Consider the following 12465-nt stretch of genomic DNA (forward strand, 5'->3'; position numbering starts at 1 on the left):
TTAGCAACGGATCCGCTTTCCGCCTTTTTGGCGGATTTTAACTGATACAAAAAAACGGAAGTGTGAAACAGGCCGAGCAAAGCGGAATCGGGGGCGCACGCGGACCCGCCATCTTACACACAGGGGGCTGCCAGAGCCCTCACTACAGGGGTCCATTAACAATCCTGCTTGTCAGGGCAGAATGTGCGGGATTTATGTCGTAGGGCACGGTTGGCTTCTACAAAATGGCTGCACTACGAGGAATGGCTCACTGTGTCTCCTGTGTACCAGATGTAAGCCACAAGGAGAGCAGCGTCCCTCAGCGCGCCGCCGCACTCACGGGCGCAGTCTACGTAGCCCCTGCCGGGACTGGCAGTGGGAACCGGGGACGGAAGTGACGGGAGGAATAGGATGATGAAGCTGAAGAGCAGCCAGACCCGGACGTATGATGGGGACGGGTATAAGAAGCGGGCCGCGTGCGCGTGCTTCCGGAGCGTGGCCGAGGATGAGGTGTGTATAGCCCGTGTGACGGAAGGCTGGAGCCAGGGCGCTGTGTGCACGGCTCGCGTCTGTCACGGGGCGCACAGGTGCTCGGTGCGGGCCAGGCGGCTGCCGCCATGTTCTCCTCTCTGGTGCTGCACAGGACCATCATCCCAGAGGGCTTCTCTGGGTTTAGGCAAAGTCATTCTGTGACCCGATGCAGAAGGTGATTTCTTATTCCACAGTGTCTAAGGAACGTTTTTTTTTTTTTTTTTTTTTTTACAGGTTTAATAACTAAAATAAAAAATCCCAATAATAAAACAGTGTGGCGAGCTGCCCTCTATAGAGATTATACACTGGCATAAAAAATGGGCATCAGCCTGGGTAGTGAAGGGCGTTCTTAAAAGGGTTAAAATGACTGGCCACACTGCAGGCGGATGCCCACTCGTTCACAGCTGGGAGCATTGCTATTTGCCCACTTTCATGTCAGTTTTGATGACCAGAACCCAGGTGGACCAGGCTGGCGGGCATCAGGTCAGCGGCCCAAAGTCATTTAACCCTTTCAATAACACCCTTGGATGACTATCTTTGTGCCAGTTTTACCATTTTTGTAGCTGTCCTTGTGTATTCATGTCAGGGCACCTCTGTATTGTATTTTATCATTGAGGTTTTTGTAGTCCCTCTCACCTCCTTCCACCCCCCCTATTACCAGCTTTACTGTCTGTGGAGTGCTTCCCCCCCCCCCCCCCATTACCAGCATTGCTGTTTGTGGAGTGCTCCCTCTCGCCTCTTTCTGCCCCCGTATTACCGGCAGTGCTGCCTGTGGAGTGCTCCCTCTCGCCTCTTTCTGCCCCCGTATTACCGGCAGTGCTGCCTGTGGAGTGTTCCCTCTCGCCTCTTTCTGCTCCCGTATTACCGGCAGTGCTGCCTGTGGAGTGCTCACTCTCGCCTCTTTCTGCCCCGGTATTACCGGCAGTGCTGCCTGTGGAGTGTTCCCTCTCGCCTCTTTCTGCTCCCGTATTACCGGCAGTGCTGCCTGTGGAGTGCTCACTCTCGCCTCTTTCTGCCCCGGTATTACTGACAGTGCTGCCTGTGGAGTGTTCCCTCTCGCCTCTTTCTGCCCCGGTATTACTGGCAGTGCTGCCTGTGGAGTGTTCCCTCTCGCCTCTTTCTGCCCCGTATTACCGGCAGTGCTGCCTGTGGAGTGTTCCCTCTCGCCTCTTTCTGCCCCCGTATTACCGGCAGTGCTGCCTGTGGAGTGTTCCCTCTCGCCTCTTTCTGCCCCGGTATTACCGGCAGTGCTGCCTGTGGAGTGCTCACTCTCGCCTCTTTCTGCCCCGGTATTACCAGCAGTGCTGCCTGTGGAGTGTTCCCTCTCGCCTCTTTCTGCCCCCGTATTACCGGCAGTGCTGCCTGTGGAGTGTTCCCTCTCGCCTCTTTCTGCCCCCGTATTACCGGCAGTGCTGCCTGTGGAGTGTTCCCTCTCGCCTCTTTCTGCCCCCGTATTACCGGCAGTGCTGCCTGTGGAGTGTTCCCTCTCGCCTCTTTCTGCCCCCGTATTACCGGCAGTGCTGCCTGTGGAGTGTTCCCTCTCGCCTCTTTCTGCCCCCGTATTACCGGCAGTGCTGCCTGTGGAGTGTTCACTCTCGCCTCTTTCTGCTCCCGTATTACCGGCAGTGCTGCCTGTGGAGTGCTCACTCTCGACTCTTTCTGCCCCGGTATTACCAGCAGTGCTGCCTGTGGAGTGCTCCCTCTCGCCTTTCTGCCCCCGTATTACCGGCAGTGCTGCCTGTGGAGTGAACCTTCACTTTCGCCTCCTTTCCATCTGCAGTTTTATTTTTTAGCCAGCCACTATTCTGTTGTCTGAAAGATGGCCGCAGCCAGAAAGGAGGTTAAATGCAATTTGCAGTAAAGACCCAGACATGGTGTGCTGACTAAGGGTCTATTTACGCTGCAAGGTTATGCTTCGTATGCTTGTTTCTTGATAATCGTGACGACTAAGCAGGCTGCCAATCCCCTACTAAATGAACAAAACGCTTGATCGTCAGGTGAAGTGATGTCTTGCACTGTTGAGAATGATGATCTTTTGTGCCGCGCCTCATCCTGTGTAAACAGGACTCCTGCGACCGATAACAACGTATGTGCACTGAGAGGTCTATTTCAGATCGTTCTCTGCGCGTCATTAAGCACAATCTGCCTGTGGGACTATAAAACCACCAGCGATCCGTAAATATTTACCCATCGACAATCATTAATGTCACTGTGTAAATGAACCTTTTAGATGTGCAACAGTGTAGTGTAAACTTGCATACAATATAGTAAACATTTGTGCTGTCACATATTTTACTTCAATTAGTTTTCTGCAAGTCACAAATTACTTGTTGAAAATTGTACCATTTTGCTTTACTATAGGCGAGCATTGCGTGTGCACCAGTAATGCCACTTAGAAAGGGCCAGTCATACTCGCTAATGTAAAGCGATTAACAATATAGCAGGGAGTTTTAGTGGATTGACATAATGGTACACATGAGCTGTTCTCGCGCCTTCACTCGCAGGTGCAGTTATATTGTACAGCTGACACCCTTTTGTAATGGCAGGCCTCAAAGATGGTCCAGATGGACATCTCCACCTTCTCAGAAAGCTGAGAGAGGGGATGGGGACAGAGGGGAAAACAAGTATGTGGGAAGGTGCACAGAACTGACCATGCCAATGACGTGTGTGTATATAATATATGTGTATTCTATGCGTCTAGTAGATCTATTCTTTCGTTTGGATTTGAAAACCTGTCATTGGGCTCCATTATATGTCCGTTTTGCAAGCCTGCGAGAAAAAAACGGTATACGGATGCTTACATGAGAAAATACCAGGGCTGTGGAGTCGGTAAGCCAAACCTGCGACTCCGACTCCTCAATTTCCCTTACCACGACTCCGACTCCCACACATATTGCTTATATTTAAGTGAAAAATTTATTGTAGTACAATGTGAACCTCAGACATTTAATCATTTTTATGATCCAATAATCAAGATATTTAGATAGAACAGAATATATATTGGTGTACTACCCGGTTTTCATTCTTCTTGGTACAGATACGATATGGATAGACAGATATGGATAAATGGATGGATAGACCAGATTTCTAATCTGCTTTTGCTATTGAAAACATTATCTATGAGCTCAAAAACCTTTCAGGTGATGCAGTTTTTTAAAAAGATGATCAGCTTTTGCAGCTGAAAAACGTATCCTCAAAAAATACAGGAAAAACGCTGTGTGTGAATGTAGCCTTAGATCAGGAATATAACAGCCATTTATAGGACATTTCATAACTTTCCCAAACTCCTATGAAAAAATATTCAGCACATCCTGCATTGAATTACTGTACCCAATTTATTATATATTTTCGGAGTCGGTCCATTTTATACCGACTCCGACTCCACCAAAATGAGCACCGACTCCACGACTCCGACTCCGAAGCCCTGGAAAATACGCGGCCACACCCTGACAACGGATGACATACGGAGCACTATTTCGGGACCACTTATGCGTATTACGGCCGTACAATACAATCCGTATTTTTCTACATTGTGTGTGACTCCAGCCTTAGACCTCAGTCCAGAGCCTCTCACCTAGCAAAATCAGTTCTCATACTTTGCACTGACGAGGGCCAATAGCCTGAAACACCGTGTCTGCAAATTCAGATTATGATTTGGCTTTAATCCTATGTCATCTTGCAAGACTTGTTAACCCCTTTCTGACATCAGACGTACTATCCCATCCATGGGACCCGGGCCCCTATGCCCATGGACGGGATAGTACGTCTAGCGCGATCAGCGGCGCCCACGTGGTGAGCGCCGCTGATCGCGGCCGGATGTCAGCTGATTATCACAGCTGACACCCGGCACTGTGTCAGGGGCGGTCACGGACCTCCCCCGACACGTTAATCCCTTGCACACCGCGATCAAACACGATCGCGGTGTACCGGGGAATTAAAGGGAAGCATCGGCAGGTAGGGGGCTCCCTCCGTGCTTCCCTGAGCCCGCCACAGCAGCGCAATGTGCAGCACTGCTGCGGGGGGCTCTTTCCCTGCAGGTCCCCGGATCCAAGATGGCGACGGGGACCTTCGGGGGCCTGCAGAGAGCTGGCTTCCTCAGTGCCTGCAAAGCGCAGGCATGAGGAAGCCTTCTGCACTGCCTGTGACAGATTGCTGATCTGTCACAGTGATCTGTGATGTGACAGATCAGGACAGTGATGTCCCCCCTGGGACAACCTAATAAAGTTAATAAAAAAATAAAAAAAAGGTGTAAAAATGATTTAAAAAAAAAAAAAAAAAAATTCCCTAATTCATTTTTTGGAAATAAAAAAACAAACGTACACATATTTGGTATCGCCACTTCCGTAACGACCTGCAAAATAAAACTGTCCATTAGTTAACCCCTTTAGCGAACCCCTTAAAAAATAAAAAACTAAGCAAAAACGTGCGATCAAAGACGCATATAAATATCCATACCGCTGAAAACGTCATCTTGTCACGCAAAAAACGAGCTGCCACACAGCATCATCAGAGAAAAAATAAAGTTATAGCTCACAGAATAAAGCGATGCAAAAATAATTATTTTTTATATAAAATTGTTTTTATTGCATAAAAGCACCAAAACATAAAAAAAAAAACATAAATGAGGTATCGCTGTAATCGTACTGACCCGAAGAATAAAACCGCTTTATCAATTTTACTGCACGCGGAACTGTGTAAACGCAACCCCCCCCAAAAGAAATTCATGAAACACTGGTTTTTGTTCATTCTGCGTCCCAAAAATCGGAATAAAAAGCGATCAAAAGATGTCACGTGCCCGAAAATGATACCAATAAAAACGTTAACTCGTCCCGCAAAAAATAAGACCTCACATGACTCAGTGGGTCAAAATGCGGAAAAATTATAGCTCTCAATATGTGGTGATGCAAAAACAATTTTTACAATAAAAAGCGTCTTTTAGCGTGTGACAGTCGCCAAACATAAAAACCGCCATAAATGGTAAATCAAACCCCCCCGTTATCACCCCCGTAGTTGGGGAAAAATAATAAAATTAAAAAAATGTATTTCCATTTTCCCATTGGGGCTTGAGATTAGGGTTAGGGGTGTGTTGGGGTTAGGGTTGGAGTTAGAATTGGGGGGTTTCCACTGTTTGGGCACATCAGGTGCTCTCCAAACGCAACATGGCGTCTGATCTCAATTCCAGCCAATTCTGAGTTGAAAAAGACAAATGGTGCTCCTTCCCTTCCAAGCTCTGCCATGCGCCCAAACAGTGTTTTACCCCCACATATGGGGTATTAGCCTACTCAGGACAAATTGCAAAACAACTTTTGGGGTCCTATTTCTCCTGTTGCCCTTAGGAAAATAAAAAATTGGGGGCAAAAATATCATTTTTGTGGGGAAAAAAATGATTTTTTTATTTTCACGCCCGGGCGTTATAAACTTCTGTGAAGCCCTTGGGGGTTCAAAGTGCTCACCACACATCTAGATAAGTTCCTTAAGTGGTCTAGTTTCCAAAATGGGGGGGGTTTCCACTGTTTAGGTACATTAGGGGCTCTCCAAAGGCAACATAACACCCGCAGACCATTCCATCAAAGTCTGCATTCCAAAACGTCACTACTTCCCTTCGGAGCCCCGACGTGTGCCCATACAGTAGTTTTCTCCCACATATGGGGTATCGGCGTACTCAGGACAAATTGGACAACAACTTTTGGGGTCCAATTTCGCCTTGTACCCTTGGGAAAATAAAAAAAAATTGGTGACTAAATGATTATGTTTGTGGCAAAAATACGATTTTTATTTTCACGCTCGGGCGTTATAAACTTCTGTGAAGCACTGGGGGAGTTCAAAGTGCTCACCACACCTAGATAAGTTCCTTAGGGGGTCTAGTTTCCAAAATGGGGGGGGGGGATTCCACTGTTTAGGTACATCAGGGGCTCTCCAAACATGACATGGCGTCCGATCTGAATTCCAGCCAATTTTGCATTGAAAAAGTCAAACGCCGCTCCTTCCCTTCTGAGCTCTGCCATGCGCCGAAACAGTGGTTCCCCCCCCACATATCAGGTATCAGCGTACTCAGGACAAATTGAAAATAAATTTTGCAGTCCAATTTCTCCTGTTACCCTTGGTAAAATAAAAAAAAATTGAACCTGAAGTATTTTTTTTGTGAAAAAAAGTTAAATGTTCGTTTTTAAATATTCAAAAAATTCCTGTGACGCACCTAAAGGGTTAATAAACTTCTTGAATGTGGTTTTGAGCACCTTAAGGGGTGCAGTTTTTAGAATGGTGTCACTTTTGGGTATTTTCTATCATATAGACCCCTCAAAGTGGCTTCAAATGTGATGTGGTCCGTAAAAATAAAATGGTGTTCCAAAAATGAGAAATCGCTGGTCAATTTTTAACCCTTATAACTTCCTAACCAAAAAAAATTTTGGTTCCAAAATTGTGCTGATAAGTAAACATGTGGGAAATGTTACTTATTAAGTTTTTTGTGTGCCGTATCTCTGTGATTTAAGGGCATAAAAATTCAAAGTTGGAAAATTGCAAAATTTTCGCCAAATTTCCATTTTTTTCCACAAATAAACGCGTTATTTGAATGAAATTTTACCACTAACATGAAGTACAATATGTCACGAGAAAACAATGTCAGAATCACCGGGATCCATGGAAGCGTTCCAGAGTTATGACCTCATAAAGGGACAGTGGTCAGAATTGTAAAAATTGGCCCGGTCATGAATGTGCAAACCACCCTTGGGGATGAAGGGGTTAAAATATGTTGTGCAAATTCTCCTGAATTCACGAATACCCTATATGTGATGGAATCTACTGTTTGGGTGCACAATAGGACTCGGTAGGGAAGGAGCGCCAATTGAATTCTGGAGGGCAGTTTTGGCTGGAATAGATTGCATATACCATGTCACATTTGAGGAGCCACAGACATTCCAAAACAGCAGGAAACTCCCACAAGTGACCCCACTTTGGAAACTAGATCTCTTGAGGAATTCATCTGTGGGTGTAATTATTTTGTTTTAGCCCCAGATTTTACATTGTCACATTGGGAAATGAGTTAAACTGGCACCAAAATTTGTCCCTCAATGTCTGCTGAACGCGGCAATACCCCATATGTGGCAGTACAGTACTGGTTAGCCATACGGAGAGACTCAGGAGGGAAGGGACGCTATTTGACTCTTGGAGAACAAATTATCATAGAATAGTTTGCAGACTCCAAATACAGAGCCCCTAAGTGCCAGAAGAGCTGAATTCCCCTCAAGTGATCCAATTTTGGAAGTTACACCCCTCTGGAAATTTTATACACAGGTTGAGTGATTATTTAGACTAAATTTGTGTTTTGCAGAAACGAGCAACAGTGGATGTTGCTGAGTGAAAATTGTTAGTCTGCATTTTATTGTCCATAAATTGTGCTCACCTCATGCTTCTGGAAGCTTGGACCGCATGTAGACGGTAATTGTGGTTTAATCACATTGTTGGAATCAAAAGGGTAAGGGGCTTTTGGATTTGGGAGCCAGTATTTGCTGGATTTCTTTTGGAGGGTGAGGAGCCATAGTGCTTTTCCAGAGCCTTTGTGCTACCAGTATCCTTGGAAACACCTATATTTCCATTGACAGATGACAGACCTGAGTGAGGACTTGCTTTTTTTTTCTGGATCAGGTTGAAACTTCTGTTGTGAACATTTTGCATATTGTTTTGGATCACATCCTGTGCTCTACACTGAGCACTTACATGGAGGTTTACATTTAAATCTACGAATTATGTGATTCAGATGAAACCCTCGAGAGGCCAATGTCGACCCCTTAATCAAGCCTTGTCACATGACTTGGGATAAAAATCAAAGTCTCAATTTGCTGACACTGTATCTTAATTGTTTCCACCAAAAAATGAATTAAATTCAATCTTTTACCCCCTTAATCCCATATGACGTACTATCCCGTCCATGTGCCCTGGGACTTAATTCCCAGGGACGGGATAGTACGTCATAGCGATCAGCGGCGCCCACGTGGTGAGCGCCGCTGATCGCGGCTGGGTGTCAGCTGATTATCACAGCTGACACCCGACACGTTAACCCCTTGCACACCGCGATCAAAGACGATCGCGGTGTACCGGGGGTTAAAGGGAAGCATCGGCAGGGAGGGGGCTCCCTCCGTGCTTTCCTGAACCCCCCCCCCCCCCACAGCAGCGCAATGTGCAGCGCTGCTGCGGGGGGCTCCTTCCCTGCAGGCCCCCAAATCCAAGATGGCGACGGGGGCCTGCAGGGAGCCAGCTTCCTCAGTGCCTGCAAAGTGCAGGCATGAGGAAGCCTGCTGCACTGCCTGTGAAAGATCGCTGATCTGTCACAGTGATCTGTGATGTGACAGATCAGCGATCTGTCACAGGACAGTGATGTCACACCTGGGACAAAGTAATAAAGTAAAAAAAAAAAGTGTTAAAATAATTTTTTTTAAAAATCGCCAAATTAGGAAAAAAAAATATTCCCCCAATAAATTCATTTTTTGGAAATAAAAAAAAATAAAAGTACACATATTTGGTATCGCCGCGTTCGTAACAACCTGCCCTATGAAACTGTCCCATTAGTGAACCCCTTAAAAAATAAAAATAAAAAAATGATTTATCATTACCGCCGAACAAAAAGATGCATATAAATACCCATGGTACTGCTGAAAACGTCATCTTGTCCCGCAAAAAAGGAGCAGCCATACAGCATCATCAGCATTGCATAAAACCGACAAAACATAAAAAACGACCTAAATGAGGTATCGCTCTAACTGTACCGACCCGCAAAATAAACCCGCTTTATCAATTTTATCACATGCGGAACGGTGTAAACGCCCCCCCCCCCCCCCAAAAAAAAGAAATTCATGAAACGCTGGTTTTTGTTCATTCTGCGTCCCAAAAATCGGAATAAAAAGCGATAAAAAAAAAAGTCACGTGCCCGAAAATGGTACCAATAAAACGTCAACACGTCCTGCAAAAAATAAGACCTCACATGACTCGGTGGGTCAAAATACAGAAAAATTATAGCTCTCAATATGTGGTGATGCAAAAACTATTTTTACAATAAAAAGCGTCTTTTAGCGTGTGACAGCTGCCAAACATAAAAACCCGTCATAAATAGTAAATCAAACCCCCGTTATCACCCCCTTAGTTAGGGAAAAATAATAAAATTAAAAGAAAATGTATTTATTTCCATTTTCCCATTAGGGTTAGGGCTGAGATTGGGGTTAGGGTTGGCGTTAGAATTGGGGGTCTCCACTGTTTGGGCACATCAGGTGCTCTCCAAATGCAACATGGCGTCTGATCTCAATTCCAGCCAATTCTGAGATGAAAAAGACAAATGGTGCTCCTTCCCTTCCAAGCTCTGCCATGCGCCCAAACAGTGTTTTACCCCCACATATGGGGTACCAGCCTACTCAGGACAAATTGCAAAACAACTTTTGGGGTCCAATTTCTCCTGTTACCCTTAGGAAAATAAAAAATTGGGGGCAAAAATACCATTTTTGTGTGAAAAATGATTTTTTTATTTTCACGCCCGGGCGTTATAAACTTCTGTGATGCACTGGGGGGGGGGGGGTTCAAAGTGCTCACAACACAACTAGATAAGCTCCATAGGGGGTCTAGTTTCCAAAATGGGGTCACTTGTGGGGAGTTTCAATAGTTTAGGTGCATCAGGGGCTCTCCAAACGCACATGACACCCGCAGACCATTCCATCAAAGTCTGCATTCCAAAACGTCACTACTTCCGTTCCGAGACCCGACGTGTGCCCATACAGTAGTTTTCTCCCACATATGGAGTATCAGCGTACGCAGGACAAGTTGGACAACAACTTTTGGGGTCCAGTTTCTCCTGGTACCCTTGGGAAAATAAAAAAATTGGTGACTAAAAGATCATGTTTGTGGAAAAAATACAATTTTTTTCATTTTCACGCCCGGGCGTTATAAACTTCTGTGAAGCACTGGAGGGGTCAAAGTACTCGCCACACATCTACACATCTAGATAAGTTCCTTGGGGGTTCTAGTTTCCAAAATGGTGTCATTTGTGGGGGGTTTCCACTGTTACATCAGGGGTTTCCCAATCGCGACATGGTGTCCGATCTCAATTCCAGCCAAAAACGTCAAATGGCTCTGCTTCCCTTCTGAGCTCTGCCATGCGCCCAAATAGTGGTTTACCCCCACATGTGGGGTATCAGCGAACTCAGAACAAATTGCACAATAACTTTTAGGGTCCTGTTCCCCTTGGGAAAATAAAAATTGGGGGTGAAAAGATCATTTTTGTGGGAAAAATATGATTTTTTAATTGTACCGCTGTACGTTATAAACTTCTGTGAAGCCCTTGTGGGTTCAAAGTTCTCACCACATATCTAGATAAGTTCCTTGGGGGGTCTAGTTTCCAAAATGGGGTCACTTGTGGGGGGTTTCCACTGTTTAGGTACATCAGGGGCTCTCCAAACGTGACATGGTGTCCGATCTGAATTCCAGCCAATTTTGCATTGAAAAAGTCAAACGGTGCTCCTTCCCTTCTGAGCTCAGCCATGCGCCAAAACAGTGGTTCCCCCCCACATATCAGGTATCAGCGTACTCAGGACAAATTGCACAATAAATTTTGCAGTCCAGTTTCTCCTGTTACCCTTGGTAAAATAAAAAAAATTGAACCTGAAGTTTTTTTTTTGTGAAAAAAAGTTAAATGTTCGTGTGTTTTTTTTTTTTTTTTTTTTTATATATATTCAAAAAATTCCTGTGACGCACCTAAAGGGTTAATAAACTTCTTGAATGTGGTTTTGAGCACCATAAGGGGTGCAGTTTTTAGAAAATACCCAAAAGTGACACCATTCTATCATATAGACCCCTCAAAGTGGCTTCAAATGTGATGTGGTCCGTAAAAATAAAATGGTGTTGCAAAAATGAGAAATCACTGGTCAATTTTTAACCCTTATAACTTCTGTAAGAAAAAGTCCTACTGAGAGCTGGAAGAGTCGGGAAGAAGTTCGACAGACGATCTCTTATCAAGCTGAGGTTGAAGGTTTATTCGGAGATACACAGCAAAACAGATACAGAATAACAGAGGAGCTGGAATATGCGGGCAAAAACAGGAATTCAGACAGGCAGAGATTCGCTAGGAGGTCTAGCGGTGATAAGGCTCTGTGCCCTGGCCATGGTGAGGCACAGTGGCATGATGGCGATGGAATGGCCCCGATCGACAGTAACAGGGGCTTCTTATACATTATCAGAACAAAGAAAGCTGCATTTTGCCGCAGAAAGGCGTTAGAATTATAATGTTAAGGCGTTTTCATGGTAATCTACAGAAACGTGGTTTAGAACAGAGAATATAATGACATAATACAAAGATATTAATTAACATTTCTCCAAGCAACACGAAAACCCATAAGTCATTGGTATCTATGGCTACTGTCCTAAAATCTTATCATTGTCTCCAATCTATGTCCATAAATTCTTACATCCTGACATTTTAACTACTCCACACTTCGCTACCACACTATCACGTATAAGCATACTGACCATATATTTGGTGACCCTATTGATCCAATCTTCCTCTATGCACATCTACTGAAGTTGCTAAGAGACATGATCTCATTTTCCATTTAGTACATTTTATTAGCTCTTTTGTAAAAGTTGAATCTTCTCTAACTTTCAACAAAATGGCTGCTAGAGACAACATGGCCGCTCAGTATATTATGACTGACCATTCTCTTACACTTCCTAAGAAAAAAAAATTTTGGTTCCAAAATTGTGCTGATGTAAAGTAAACATGTGGGAAATGTTACTTATCAAGTTTTTTGTGTGCCATATCTCTGTGATTTAAGGGCATAAAAATTCAAAGTTGGAAAATTGCGAAATTTTCAAAATTTTCCCAAATTTCCGTTTTTTTTCACAAATAAACGCAAGTTATTTGAAGGAAATTTTACCACTAACATGAAGTACAATATGTCACGAGAAAACAAAGTCAGA

The 12465-nt window shown here is 44.6% G+C and overlaps 1 protein-coding gene across 4 annotated transcripts in view; it reads left to right on the forward strand.

Moving 5' to 3' along the window:
- The first annotated feature begins 237 nt into the window (after positions 1 to 237).
- NUDT3 (nudix hydrolase 3) overlaps positions 238 to 12465 on the forward strand; it is a 56550-nt gene continuing 44322 nt past the window's right edge. Inside the window, exon 1 of one of the 4 annotated variants that reach the window (XM_073575583.1) lies at positions 238 to 489. In XM_073575583.1, the coding sequence (XP_073431684.1) occupies positions 391 to 489 (99 nt within the window). In that variant the 5' untranslated portion in view covers positions 238 to 390. The other 3 variants (XM_073575584.1, XM_073575582.1, XM_073575585.1) reach the window with 3 other exon arrangements.

This window comes from Dendrobates tinctorius, unplaced genomic scaffold, assembly GCF_039654945.1.
Source record: "Dendrobates tinctorius isolate UK_male_01 unplaced genomic scaffold, ASM3965494v1 ptg000045l, whole genome shotgun sequence".
Lineage (NCBI taxonomy): Eukaryota > Metazoa > Chordata > Amphibia > Anura > Dendrobatidae > Dendrobates > Dendrobates tinctorius.